This window comes from Euprymna scolopes, chromosome 46, assembly GCF_053919585.1.
Source record: "Euprymna scolopes isolate OS-2025 chromosome 46, ASM5391958v1, whole genome shotgun sequence".
In the NCBI taxonomy this organism is placed as follows: domain Eukaryota; kingdom Metazoa; phylum Mollusca; class Cephalopoda; order Sepiida; family Sepiolidae; genus Euprymna; species Euprymna scolopes.
The window spans coordinates 111,204,783-111,219,857 of NC_136527.1; the positions used below are offsets into that span (position 1 = coordinate 111,204,783).

At 35.1% G+C, this 15,075-nt stretch overlaps 1 protein-coding gene across 1 annotated transcript in view; it reads left to right on the forward strand.

Annotated features, from left to right (window-relative positions):
* LOC145270195 (uncharacterized) overlaps nucleotides 1–12,821 on the forward strand; it is an 83,200-nt gene extending 70,379 nt beyond the window's left edge. The window contains exons 8-11 of the mRNA XM_080125825.1: nucleotides 6,786–6,879; nucleotides 9,752–9,850; nucleotides 10,212–10,371; nucleotides 12,762–12,821. Coding sequence (XP_079981951.1) covers nucleotides 6,786–6,879; nucleotides 9,752–9,850; nucleotides 10,212–10,371; nucleotides 12,762–12,821 — 413 coding nt within the window. The remainder of the gene's footprint in view (nucleotides 1–6,785; nucleotides 6,880–9,751; nucleotides 9,851–10,211; nucleotides 10,372–12,761) is intronic.
* Nucleotides 12,822–15,075: the final 2,254 nt, after the last annotated feature.

The window sequence follows — 15,075 nt, forward strand, 5'->3', positions numbered from 1 at the left end:
AAACGTGAATATATGTATGTGTGTGGACGCGTGCGCGTATGTTTGTGTAAGCGGATGTATATGACAAGAAATATGGCTTCAGATGTGAACGCGTGTTTTTGTGTGAGACTAGAAAAGGCTCGTGCACAAAGAGCCTTAGTTTATTTTTTTTTAGATCCGATAATTTTTCCACAATCATTTCTCCCAATCGTTTTAAGCTCAATACATATATCGATGACAAGGAAACGGAACCTTGCTAATAACGTTGTTATTTAGAAAGCCATTCTTAACATTGGGAGAAGAGGGTGTTATGTAACTATTCTGTACTTTCACATAACAATTTAATAATAATAAAAGATATCGTAAAACTTGAAAATACTATTTAAAAAATATCGCGGGTTTGTATTACTGTACACATAGATTCGAGAAAGTTGTCAAAAAAACAAATATATAACAAATAAATGTTACCAAAGGCAAGATAAGTTACTTTTCTACATAACTGGATATGTTTTTAGTGTTTTTATTTAATGTAACATGTTTATTCAGCTCGAAAAACATAGTGTTTACCGATGTATTGGAAAGTTAAAAATGGCTGCCGACTCTCTCTCAGAGACGGTAAGTTTGAGAAAAGGAGTTAAAAATAAAAAGTATATACAAAATACTGTTAGAAACTCACCCAATATATGTTACCGTGACATAGGATGACATGTATTCGGTTGGTTTCTAACAGTATTTTGTCTAGTTTTTTATTTATAACTCCTTTTCCAAAACTTACCATGTCAAAGAGAGAGTAGGGCGTCATTTTGAATTTTCCAATACATCGGTAAACATTGTATGTTTTTCAAGCTGAATAAACATGTTACATTAAATTAAAACACTAAAAATTACCCAGTTAGGTAGAAAAGTAACTTATCTTGACTTTGATAACATTTATTTATTTTTTTTTTACATGGGGGTCACCACTTATCAAGGCTCGGAGGCCACTCAGGGATAAGGGTTATTGCGTGTACAGTAATCAATGAGATAGTATTGTAGTAATCATTAGTATTGGAGATTTGATAGTGTCTTAATTAAGGGGGCGGTTTGTCAGGAATTTGTTTATGTTGGACTTGAAGACATCCAAGTTGTAGTCAGGTGGGAAACAGGCAAATGGAAGAGAGTTCCACAGGCGTGCAGTTCTGAGAAAGAAGCTTTGTTCTTGGAATCTACGTTTGGATTTAGGCACAGATAAAGAGTGGGGAAAATTATTGACAGTAGTTTCAGCCAGACGGGTGTTTCTCATGAAAGATTGGCGAGGGGGGACGAGAGATTAGAGCTCAGACGAGCACTTGCCATGGAAATAACGATAAAGCAAAGACAGGCTCGCAACGTCTCTTCTGTGGGAGAGAGGTTGCAGGGAAGAGAAAAGGCCATCCCCCACTAAACCACAAAGTCTATTTTGTATTCTGTCAAGGCAGGGTAGGCTGTTTTTAGCAGCTCCTGCCCTGATGTGGCAGCAGTACTCCATCCTTGGATGTACTTGGCTTTTATACAGATAGAGAATTGCATCATTAGTGAGATATCTTCTGGAGCAGTAGAAGGATCCCACCATTTTCCCAGCGTCCCTGGCAACAGATTTGATGTACGTGTTCGATTTCAGATCAGGAGTAGAGGTCAAACCCAGAAGCTTGTCAAAACATGGAGCCATCCATTTCAATTGATGCCAGATGGAAATCAGAGCGTTGATGATGTAAAGATAGAAGCTTGGTTTTAGATGCATTAAAAGTGACCAGCCACGTCTTCCTCCATTGTACCACGTGCTCAAGATCAGAGGAGAGAGAATTAGAAAGAACTTTGTCATTTACGGCCTTTGATGTGTTGCCATATATGGTCGTGTCATCAGCATAGATGTCAACGAATGATTTAAGTATGTGTTTTGGGAGATCATTGATGTAGATCAGGAAGAGAGTTGGGCCCAGGATGGACCCCTGGAGGACTCCAGCATTAATACTGTGGGCCTCTAATTTCTGCCCATCGACCACTACTCTTATGAGCCTATCAGAGAGAAATGGTTTAATGAGTGAGAAAACATTTCCAAAAATATCGTAGCTGGAAATCTTGTGAAGTAGGCCTTTATGCCATACCTTACCTACCAGTTTTGTAAGTATGGGGGCAAGTTCTGGTTGGATCTTTTTCAGCACTATAACTGGAATGCCGTCAGGGCCAGTTGCTTTACTGGAATCAAGGTTCTTGATTAGCTTGGCGACCTCACGCACAGATATTTGTATATTGCATAGCATGTTGTCTGTTATAGGAGGAAATACAGGGAGTTGATGGCCATTGTCGCAAGGGTAGAATTAGCTGCAAAGTTCTTGGCAAATAGTCTGGCCTTGTCTGATGCTGACGAGATGACCTCAGGTCCATTGATGATAGTTGGGATAGAACGCACGCTTCTGTTCAAGATCCTGTTTGCTATTTGCCAGAACTGGTGGGAACCAAGCCGCTGCTCAGCTACTTTTGATTTAACAGACTGAGCATATAGCCCTCTTGCATTTTTTATTACTCTTTTACAGTGGTTGCTGGTAGTGCTGAAAGCAGCTTTAGTCTCAGTACATTTATTACGTTGGTAGCTATGGAAAAAGTGATTTCTGTGTGCGATGGTAACAGCACATTGAGGGGAGAACCATGGCTGGATGTTAGGTTTTTGTTGGAATTTTTGGATGGTATGAATCGGTCTATGCCTACAATTAACCATTCGGTCAGGTCTGATACTATAGAGGACACATCCTTTTTAAACATGGAATGCAGAGGTAGGTCAGATATGAATGTACGGAAGCTATCCCAGTCAGCCATAGAGTATCGATATACAGTATGGTGGCGAGGTACGTCTGAAGACTTATTACATTTCATTTTTATCTTAACTGCTACAACAGAGTGGTCAGAGGATCCCAGAGGAGATAGAACGGAACATGAACACAGCTCAGGAGAAGTTGTGAGGAAAAGGTCTAGAAGGCTTGCATATTGACCGGATGTATCGGTCACACCGGTGGGTTCGTGAACAATCTGAGTGAGGTCATAGGCAATGGCAAAGTCATGACAGAACCTCCTCTCGTCATCTCTCTGATTTGAGTGGAAATTGAAGTCACCACAAATGTGAATGTTAGCCGAAGGATGAGCAGAGAGGATGTGGTCAATTTTCTCAGATATGCTCTTAAAGATAGTAACCCCCCCATTGTGGGGGCGGTAGAGGGCAAATATAAATGCAGTGGTGTAAGATAGTGCAACCCAGAAGCATATATAAGGTAAATTAGGGTCTTCTCTGGAAATATCCCTACCACATGGAAATCCATCTTTGATGTAGGCACATATTCCATGCCCATGGGGTCAGATTTAGATGTTAAGTTAGAGTATCCTTTAATTATGAATTCGTCTAGAGAAGTGGTTGGCCCTATGCCAGTTTCACTTAAAAAGAATATGTCCGGTTTTGTCTCCTGTAATTGTGTTTCAACCTCTGGAAGGTTGGAACGTAAACCCCTGATGTTGGAGAAGGAGGCCTGGTAGTAGGGGTCTACGTTGGAGGATGGGGTTCTAGGTTTATTCGTGTTTCTTTTTTTGAGATTTGTCATGATTGTTGAAGTTTTGGGGTTTGTGGAGCAGGTCGGTAAACTTGGTTGGAGCAGGACAGAGAGGGAAAATAAGAGAGAAAAAGACAAGAAAATTTTTTTTTGTAGCACATGATAAGGTAAAGCCGTAACAATTACCCACTAGTATGGCATCGAGAGGCCCTACCAGAAACTACAGTATGGTCCAGAATCCATTCACCAAATGGCAATACAGCAGCCCCGGTACTTTGCACCTGCTGATAGGACAGCCTCCTTAGTGGTTAATCCAAGGTTCGGGTCCTTGACTATCAGGCGGGTAATGTCAGTCCAGATGAAACGTTTACCTCCAGCACCCTTACAATTGACATGACCACAAGGATAGACATAGAAACAGAAATTTTCCGACATCTCAGGCTACTCTTTACAAAGTACTACCGACCTGGAAAGCAGCTTTTTCTTCACCCTTTGTCAGAAAAATCACTCATTGGAAATGAGGACTGAAGGACAAAAAAGGAGAAGCGAGAGTTACTGGAGCTGGCGATAACACATCCACATGTATTATCTACTCTCCATTGAGAAAAAAAAAATAAAATAAAGTAAAAAAAAGGTGAGAAGGACTTATTAATATCTACTTAGTATAAGTCCGTTACCCCATTCACGGACTAGGATAGTACTTGAAGATAGTCTCCCCTCCCATGTTAATGCATGGATACTTTTTGCCTTTATCTAGATTGAGCTGGGATGTTAAACCGTTCCAGGTCCACCTCATAATAAATATGCCTAATATGTCTACGTTGGAGGATGGGGTTCTAGGTTTCTTTTTTATTATAATGCAACTTTTATAAAATTGAAAAAGTCTGGTTATTTTTAACTCGTTTAAAAACCTTGTTAAGAAGTAATACCTTTAGGGTTATGTATTAATTTTAGCTAGAAGTAATGCATACTTTAGAAGAAAAAAAAATTTGGACTTCAGATAATATGCAAATATAATTTGGGAAATGTTCAATTTCATGGGAGACTTTTTGTTTTCTCGTTTTAAATATAAGAAAACGTATTGGTTAATAATAGTATTTTTGACAAAAAAGATTTAGGAGAAAGATAAGAAAACAAGACAAATATTCAGGATTAAAGTCAAACCTGTGATAAGGAAAAAGAGAAAAAATAAAAAAGTAAACATGTTAGTGTTTTTAGCTTAATAGGCTGCAAAAGTTACGAACAGAAAAGTTTCTTAGCTTTTTGGACCGTAGAGTTCGACTTATTTTTCTTCTTCTTTCTGACGAGTCATTCAGAATATTAACAACACGTAAACGCCCAAAAAAAGTAGAATATCATTTTTAGGCAGGAAGGGGGGGTGATTTAAGTGAGGCTGTTAATTTACAATGAACTTATTGAACCGCAATATTGAGTTCGTATTACTGTAAACATAGATTCGAAAAAGTTGTCAAAAACAAATATATAACAAATAAATGTTATAAAAATAACATAATAAAAAAAAACTAGACAAAATACTATTAAAAACCAACCGAATATATGTCAAGTTATGTCACGGTCAAATATATTGAGCGAATTTCTAACAATATTTTGTCTAGTTTTTTTTTATTTATAACACCTTTTACCAAATTTAATGTGTTAAAGAGAGAGTCGGGCGCCATTTTAGATTTTCCAATACATCGGTAAACACTGTATGTTTTTCGAGCTGAATAAACATGTTACATTGAATAAAAACACTAAAAATTATCCAGTTAGGTAGAAAAGTAACTTAGCTTGCCTTTGATAACATTTATTTGTAATATATATATATATATTTTTTTGACAATTTTTTCGATTCTATGTGTACAGTAATACAAACCCAAAATTTGAATAATTGCAAGAGACAAAAATTTTTTGGTTGTGAAAATGTAATAAAATTTTTTTTTCCTTGCAATTATTTAAATGTTTTGTTTAAGAAAATTACAAAATCGTTGCATTTTACTTTCTTTTTTTTATATATTAATCTATATATAAAAGTGAACGTGTCTGTGTGTTTGTCTGTCTGTGTGTCTGTCTGTGTACATTTCCCTACGCAATAACTCTGTCAATTTTTAGTCTACCGACTCGAAATTAGATATACAGGGTACTGAGATTTGGGACAATCTAGGTGATCGGTTTTCGGCCGGAAATTTGGCTGTTAAGGGGTCAAAGTTCAACGATTTGACCTTTTGAGAACTCTACAAAACTCCTTCGACAATTTTGGGTCTAAACACTTGAAATTTTAGATATAGGATCCTTGGACATGGATCTCACTTAATAATTTGATTTGAGCCCAAAACAATAAATGTTAAGGGGTCATAATAGGGGTCAAAGTTTAAAAATATTGACCTTTTTTTTTTTTTACTCAGCATACACCTCCAAACACCCGGGCAACGCCGGGCACCCATGCTAGTATTATATAACTTTGTCACATTAAATAAAATAGTTGAAGAAATAATTTATTTTTTTCCTCACAATTCTTACTAAAATAGAGATGCCTCCCTTAAAATAAGGAGTTTTTATTCTGCAAAATTTAATAATTTTTTTTCTTTGTTTTGGTTTGTTTGCCTCGTTTTGTGAAAAAATGCAATAAAAAAGCCAACCTCCCCATGTTAAGAACGGTTTTATTTGAACAGTAAAAAACATCTGAGTAAGCGTGTTTTTTTTAATCCCTGTTTAAAAAAATATTTTATTTAAAAAGGACATGGAATATAAGTATAAATATGGATAAATTCTTAACAATGAACAATGGAATTACCCATTGAATAGTATTTTTTATAGGCAAGTGATTTTTTGGAATTTGTATATATATATATATGTATATTATAATCGAAGTAAGTAAAATTTCGTTGATTTTCTTTTAAATCTTCTTTAAAGAAACCCGATTTTAAAAAAAAATATTGCATAATTTGCTATTCCCCTTGTTATTTGTTTTTTTTTAATTTGGTCTTTGCTCCTTTCATTGAAAAAAAAAATAGGGTTTGAATTACATTTTTCAAGTAGTTATAAGCTTCGAAAGATAGTATGTTGAATTATTCAAGTTCTTATCACGTATTTTTAATGGTGGCTTCTGATACACCTAGAGTTTGAGGTGCTTATAATGCGCCTGTGGCACGTCGTAAAAATTGACCGAAAAAACTGCTACAAATGTAAAAATTACAACCGCACGAATCTAACACCAAATTCTCTAGAAATTCGTTTTATTTTATTTTCCAGAAAATATTGTCGATGGAATTGATTTATATCAGCGTTTCACCTTCCAGGCTGTGTTAGCTGCGCCCTTCGCAGTGGATACTTTCTTTCTGCTCAGGTACCAGAATCTTTATGCTTGTGTATTAATATAAGTATTTATTTTTTGTTTCAATCTAATACAAAAACGGCTATATGATTGTCTATCTGTCTGTCTCCAAGTCGCAGAGCGGCATTTGGGGCCTCATACGATTGGATTTTTTACAAACCGTTCTTTTTTTTTCAATCAATTTTCACCCCAAACAAGGCACAGTGCCACTTTAAAGTAGGGGGCTACTATCGGGGACATAAGCGACAGGTGTACTATATAGAGAGTTTGGCAGCAAGATGTCGGTTCACGTTACACTTGAACTTCTGCATGACAGTACAGTTGGGGAAGCAGGGACCCGGAAGGGAATTCCAAAGTCTAGCGGTTCTGGGGAAGAAATGACTGGAGTAGGAGGCTCTCTTACATCTAGAGATCTCTACTGTGAAGGGGTGGGACTTAGTTGCTTGTCAGGTTTGTCAAGGGTAGTCACGTCGAGGAGGTACAAGTGCTTGTAGTTCGTCAGAGCATTCACCATAAAAGTACATGTAGAACAGGTAGAGGGATGCAACATTTCGTCGATGGGACAGAGGCTGAAGCTTAGATGACAGTTCATGATTTATCAGGTTGGCGACTCTCTTTTGAACCAGGAGTGAGAGACAAGCAGCTGATGCACCGGCCCAAATGTGACAACAGTACTCCATATATGAGCGAATGGTGGCCTTATAGAGGTGCAGGACACTTTAAGGCGTAAGTAGCTTTCTAGCATGGCAGAGAGAGCCCACCTTCTTTGCAGCAGCCTTTTATGGGTCTTTAGCCATTTAAAATAGTTTTAAGGGGTCAAAATGGGTCAAAATTGAAAAAAAAAACGTTAAACATTTTGTACATTCGTCTTTATTTATTTTTAATCAGGTCATATGAGTGTCACGTTGGTACAGTGGTAACGTCACCAGCTTTGAATGACACAGTTTCGGCTTTGTACATCTAATGAAATTATATATAATTTCATACATCTAATATATAAAATGTTACATGTCTGTCTGTCGGTCAGTCGGTCTGTCTGCCTGTTGCCATATTTTCAAACTCTATCTCCTCCGAAACTAAAAGTTGCAGAGCAGCCCTAGAGGCCTCGAATGATTGTGTTTTCTACGGGCCGTTCTTTTATGAATCTTTAGCCGGTTAAAATTGTTTTTAAGGGGTCAAAAATGAGTCATGATTGAAAAAAATTGTTAAACATTTTGTACATTCATCTTAGTTTATTTTTAATTTTTAATTGGTTTATATGTGTGCTACGTTGGTAACGTAACCAGCTTTGAATTATAAAGTTTCGGTTTCGATTCTAGCTGATGGCACCCAAACACTTTTTTTTTACTTTTGAAATCATGACTCTATGATAATGTATACGAAATATGGACAAATTAAAATATCATATTTAAACGTGTTTTACGCAAATTACCCCCAACTGCTAGTAATCTATATATTAATACCGTACTACCTTTAATGTACGTACGTATGTGTGTTACGGTTTCCAGATTATACATCATTTGATTGGGAGACCCTATTTATTAAAAAGGAGGCTAGAAGGTGATAACATATTACGAAAATTAAATTAGTAACATATAGATATGCTAATTTAATGTTTGTAGTATGTTGTCACCTTCTATATACCTCTTCTTTAATAAATAGGATCTCCCGACCACCGAAGATGCTATGTAAAAAAAAAATCGTCCAGACTAATGGATGAATGAATGCCACTAAGTAAGACACTTTATCAAAGCAATAACCCTTATCCCCGAGTGGCCTCCGGGCCTTGATAAGTGGTGACAACCATGTAAAAAAAAAATCAATAAAAAAATGATGTTGCTTTTGGGCTGTATTTGGACTTCTAGCTAGGATCCAAATGTAGTATCTATTTTGTCTGAAGATGGTATAGTTATATCGTGGGGTTTCCGTTCGCACCGGGTGTCCATACAATCCATACAATGAAAATATGTCACATACTGCTATAAGGATATTAGAGATAAACCGTAATAACCAGATATATTCTGACACTACATTAACCAGATTACTTAGATAAATACTTTTACAGTTTTAAAAAAAGGGCTACAATAATATCGCAGGCTCCTCATTCACACTGAACGTCTACATAATGCCCAGCAGCAATATATTACATAGTTACATTTCAAATATAGAAATGTTATTGTATGCAAGACAAAGAATACAGTATAGTAAAATATATTTCCTTAACCCATGAGTTTTCGATGTTTATACATCTCCTCCGAGGAAAAATATTAGCAAAAATTTTACTATATTGTATTCTTTGTCTTGCATGCAATAAAATTTCTATATTTGAAATTTAACTTTTTCAAATCACAAATTTTAAATTCCTAAATTATGATTTATTTGCTCTATCTAGTATATTGAGCAATTTTATTTAACTGGGATAGTCTTATATAAAATATTACACCCAATAATATTTTGTCAGACCGGTAATCACTGGATTTGCACACCAGTAGATTTATTGTATTTCATTATTCTGAATAATTATATATATAATATAAACACGTTACCTTTCTCGTTGTAATGATGAACACAGAAGACGCAGATACAAAACCACATGATGATACGTTTATTTCTTCTTCGACCGGTCGGACATGATTTTGTATTTCAGGGATTCAAAGTTGTTACATGGTAATCTCTAAACCCCCCCTGTATGTATATATATATATATATATATATATATATATATATATACACACACTTACATATACGAAACGCTCTCATCCATCTAAAATATGTTGTATATTTGCACTGATTAACCTCTTGATAATCATACGTTATTTTTGTCAATTTTTTTTTTAAATTGGAAATCCCTGTTAGTCTAAAAGGAATTTTAATTTTATTTCAGTGGGATTTTGGTCACCTACTTTTTTTTGGAAAATTATTATCGCAAAGGAAACATTGGGTTAAAGACGGTGATTCTCATGTATGTACGGCGTTATCTCAGGTAAGTCTAGTTTTTAATTAGCAGGACCCATGTCCCGGCGTTGCCCTGGGGGATTTTTTTAGTGTTTTTTTTTTTGTTGTATTTTTAACATTAGATAACGTAAACTGCTAAAAGATGCCGTCATTCAAAACATGGGATCCCTCTCTTCCCATTTAAAAAATTGGAGGCTTCTTCGTTATAAGAGCGAAATTTGAAAATCGAAATATTGGATTTCAAATTATTGAGATTGTCGAATTGACTTCCTCATCTTGGTTGTTATAGTCAAAACGTTTCGGCCGTTTTGCCCTCTGGCCTTCATCATCTCACATGTCTAAAACCCCATTCGGTAACAGCATAATGAGTGTCCCCTTTTCCTTTCCAGGCTGACCCCTTGTTATGCGGTGATCCTCATGGTCTATACTTTTATTCTTCCGAATCTGTTTGAGGGGCCATATTGGCAGTCTGACTTCAGCGAGATCTGCCAGAGTCGATGGTGGACAAACTTACTCTACATCAACAACATCTTCAAGCTGGAAGATGGGGTAATTTTTTCTCTTCTTCTTTATCTTTTCTCGGCAAATACCTTTTATCATGGTTACTCCTTTAAATTTGTATTTATGTGTGTGTGTGATGGGAGGGGTGTCCTACTTAAACCCAATTTTAAAACATTTTTTATTCATATCAAAAAATACAAAAAAGATAACAATATTAATAAAATGTCATTTGTGACGAGGGATTTGAGATTTTGATCTTGGCTAAAAGGCCAACAAAAGCTAAAATAGCTGAGAACAGCATCTATTAACAACAAACCTTTGACCTTAACCAAAAAGGCCAAGCACAAAAGTGTTACGGACGGACAGACGGAGTGACTTATAGAGTCGTTTTCATGCGACTAAAAATCTATTTTTATCGAAATGCTGCAAACACAAGGGTTTGCTCTTAGTTAGCAGGTTTTGTTTGTTTGTTTGTTTGTTCTTTCAATTCTTTATTAAATATTTTTTTTTTTTGCTATTTTTTTATTTTCAGTGTATGTTTTGGACTTGGTATTTGGCGAATGATATGCAATTTTTCATCATATCTCCCATAATCCTTTGCCAGTTTATTTTGTGAGTACACACACAATAAATTTTGTAGGAAACTTTTCTTTAAGATGGAGGTCATTTGAAAATAATTCTGATCCTGACAAAGTATATTTTGGAAGAAATAAAAGCGATTGACATTTTTTCTTCATAATGATATGCTAAAACTATCAACAAGAAAAACTACCTAACCAGAATCAAGTATTTTTTGTATGTCCGGCAAAGGCTTTTTGGAGGAGGACGAGGTGGGGGGGAGGGTTCTCGGAGGAGGGTTTTACTATTCTTTAAAACTTTTTATATACCGTGTAGATTGAAATATTTTTTAACACCTCAAACCTGAACCTATATATATATATATATATATATATATGATTAGTTTTTTTAAAGAAATCCAGCAGAGTGCTCAATTAAAAGGAAAATCCGAAATATAAGAGCGTTTTTATATTTTGTGTACAGAATGTTAGATGAGACAAGTCATTGGTACCGTCGGTTTCAAGCCCAATAGTTAAGACCGTTTAAGATATCCATATCAAACTCTCTTCAGCCAATGCTCGTCTCTGTTTGATATGGATATCTTAAACTCGTAACTATCGGGCTTGAAACCGACGGTACCAATGACTTGTCTCATCTAACAACTTTCTGTCCACAATATATATATATATATGTGTGTGTGTGTGTGTGTGTGTGTGTGTGTGTGGCCTTGTAGAGGTACAGGATACTCTCAGGTGTGAGTAGTCTTCTAGCACGATAGAGGGAGCCCACCTTACTTACAGCAGCCTTCGCAATGTCCTCGATGTATTTGTATTTTCATTTAGTTGTATCATCTCTATAATTATTAATTAATGAAAAATATATAAGGTGCATATAAATATATGTATAAAATTGAAAAAATAATATAATCACACCTCATCCGATATGTATTGTCCAGATATGTACATTTTTTAGATATATTATACATTACCCACGTCGTTCTGGATATTTTCTATTATATATATATATATATATATATATATATATATATATATATATATATATATAAAGTTTATATATTTGCATATCCGTATGTGTGTGAATGTAATCGCAAGTGCTCGGATGAGCTCCAATCTTTGGTCCCCCTTGCCAAACTTTCACGAAAAACACTCATCTAACTGAAACCAATATCAATATCTCTTTATCTGTGCCTTAACCTAAATGTAGATTCCATGAACAAAGCTTCTTTCTTAGAACTGCACACCTGTGGAACTGTCTTCCGTTTGCCTGCTTTCCAACTGACTACAATACGTCGTCTTCAAGTCCAATGTAAACAAGTTCTTGATGGTTAAGTAATCCAATTTACCAAATTTCCACTATTAACGATTACTACAATATTGTCCCATTGACTACTGTACACTCTTTAACCCTTATCCTTGAGTGGCCTCCAGGCCTTGATGAGTGGTGACTCCTATTGTAATATTTTTGGTATCTAATGGGATATGCTCACTGAAAGTTGGGATATTCTATTGACAAATGCTGCCGATTAGAACTGACGAATCAAATTAATTCACGTTCTGTTACCAACCAATCAGAAACCAGAATTTCTCCATAAAAATTGAATCATTTAGCATACCAACACATAATTTTTTCGTGTCAACATGAGAAGGATCTTTTGTTCTTTTGCTTTTAAAATCATAAAGTCCAGGACTTGTACAGAACAGCTACCCATTGAAAATTTTTCATATCCAGGACTTGTACAGAATAGCTAGCCATCGGAAACTCTTCTGAAATTAAACATGGCTTCCAATTCAAGAAGTAATGTTCTTGTTTTTTCAGTATTGCGTTAATTTTATAAACAATTTTATTTATTTATTTTTTAGGCTTCCATCTTTTGCGTTCCTGACAATCGTCATGATGTTCAGTGCTTACATCGTCTCTAGTGTGATTCTTTGGCAACGATTACCAGACCCAAGCGCACAGTAAGGAGATTTTTTTTTTACTACGATATTATGCCCTTGATTACTGTACATTCAATAACACTTACCCTCGAATGGCCTCTGGGCCTTGATAATTGGTGACTCCTACATAAAAAAAGAGTAGAAAAATAATTATTAATATAAAAAGAAATTTGTCAAATGGAGCGAAATTACTATATTACGCTTACTAAAAGAAAAAACAACAGATGTAGACAAGGGAGATAATTAAGTTCTGTTGCGTACGTCACGTGACGAAGGTAATTCAAATGTCGGCCAAAATTAATTTTCCACCTTATAGCTTTTCGTTATGCTTTTTTTTTTACTCCTTACAAAGCATATAGTCACTTGGGCGTAAGGGGTTACTATTTGGGGCCATGTCTAGGAAAGATTACCAAGATGTTGGGTTATGTTACATTTTAACTTCTGCATATCAGTACGACCAAGGAAGCAGGTAGCAGGAAGGGAATTCCAAAGTTTAGCTGCTCGAGGGAAGAAATTATTAGAATAGAAAGCTTTCTGGCATTTAGGGACATCAACAGTGAAGGGGTGAGATGTTATTGCTAAGCGGGTTTGTCAGGGATATGTACGTCGATGGGTTACAAGTGAAAAGAGTTCATCAGAACACATTCCTATTTTCTTACCTGCAAATCAATTTATTTTTCTGTTTCCAGTAGCGTGATAAATGATGACATCTACACGAAACCTTGGTGCCGAATTAGTCCTTTTCTCATCGGAATCATCTTGGGATATTTCTTGCAGCAAAAGAGCAGAAAACGCAGTTTCCCAAAGGTTAGTAGCCAGATATCTTTTCTCTCAACATAGGATCTATCTAATGTATATATATATATATATAAAATAAAAATTACAATTAAATTTACCAAAATGATCCAAGATGGTAAAATTAAAGTATATTATAAATATTAAAGAATTAATATTTATAAAATTATCTCAACCAGATGTAAAAGCTCGATAAAACCAAATAGGAGATAGAGCTTATAATAAGAGCAAATAGTTAATTAAACATGTTAAAAAACACTTTTAAAAAGAGTTAAAAACATATTTAATCTGAAAAGGAAATAATAAGTGGATAGTCCTTAATCCGTGAAATTTCGAAGAAATACTTTCCTTCCTATCAGAGGGTAGGAATTAACAAAATGCGGGATCTGATTTTGCATACAAAAGTATTTGATGAAACTGCAAGTAAGTCAAAGATCTTACTTGATAAGTAAAGCAGAAGGAATATGGTGAAGAAAACGGTGATTTCATGTGAATGGATAGTCTGGTGAAAGGTAAAGTATCCAATGACGGTAAAATCCAAAAATGTAAATCCCATCGTCATTGGATACTTTTAATTTTAATTATAAATTATCAATCATCTTACTCAATATTAAAATAGCTCTAGAATATATATGCCTATCGAGCTTATTATATATCTACATTACAACGAGCACTGTTTTCTTTCTTTTTATTTTGATTGTATTAATGAATTTACTAATACATTAAAATATACTCTGCTCTTTAGACTCTTGTTCTTATTCCCTAAGTATATATGTATATATATATGTAATGATTTTCTTTCTTAATTTTTTTCCAGTGCCTCCAATTGTGTGGATGGACTTTTGCGGTCAGCACTTGCCTTTTTCTGTCATACATCAAATACACAATGAATAAGGAAAACCCACTCACCTGGTTAAATAGCCAGTATACAGCCTATGAAGTAGTATCCCACCCACTCTGGGCGATGGCAGTAAGCTGGGTCATAATCATCTGTGCATCAGGCAATGGAGGTAAGTAATGACCAAGAAACAAATAAATCTCACAGATTGATATTTGATTCTGGTTAGCCAGTTTTTATTCATTGTTGTTGCCCACTGTTTTTTGCATCAAAAACTGCTTCCTTCAGTTTCTTTCAAAAAAATACTTATTCCTCAAATGTGTTATCTTAAGACTTCTAAGGTTAATACAAACCCTTGTTCGCTTCTAGGTATCACTATTTAAATCAAAGTAAAATTCAACTAGCAATGAGTATTGAAATCGATATTTTATTCTGCTTAGCCAGTTTGTATTCATTGTTGTTGCACAATGTTCTTTAAAGTTAAAAATAGTACCTCATTCAGTTTCTTTAAAACAATACTTATTCCTCAATTGTTTCTTATCCTAAGATATTTAAGTTTAATACAAATCCTTGTTCCTTTCTAGCTATGAATCTCACAAACTG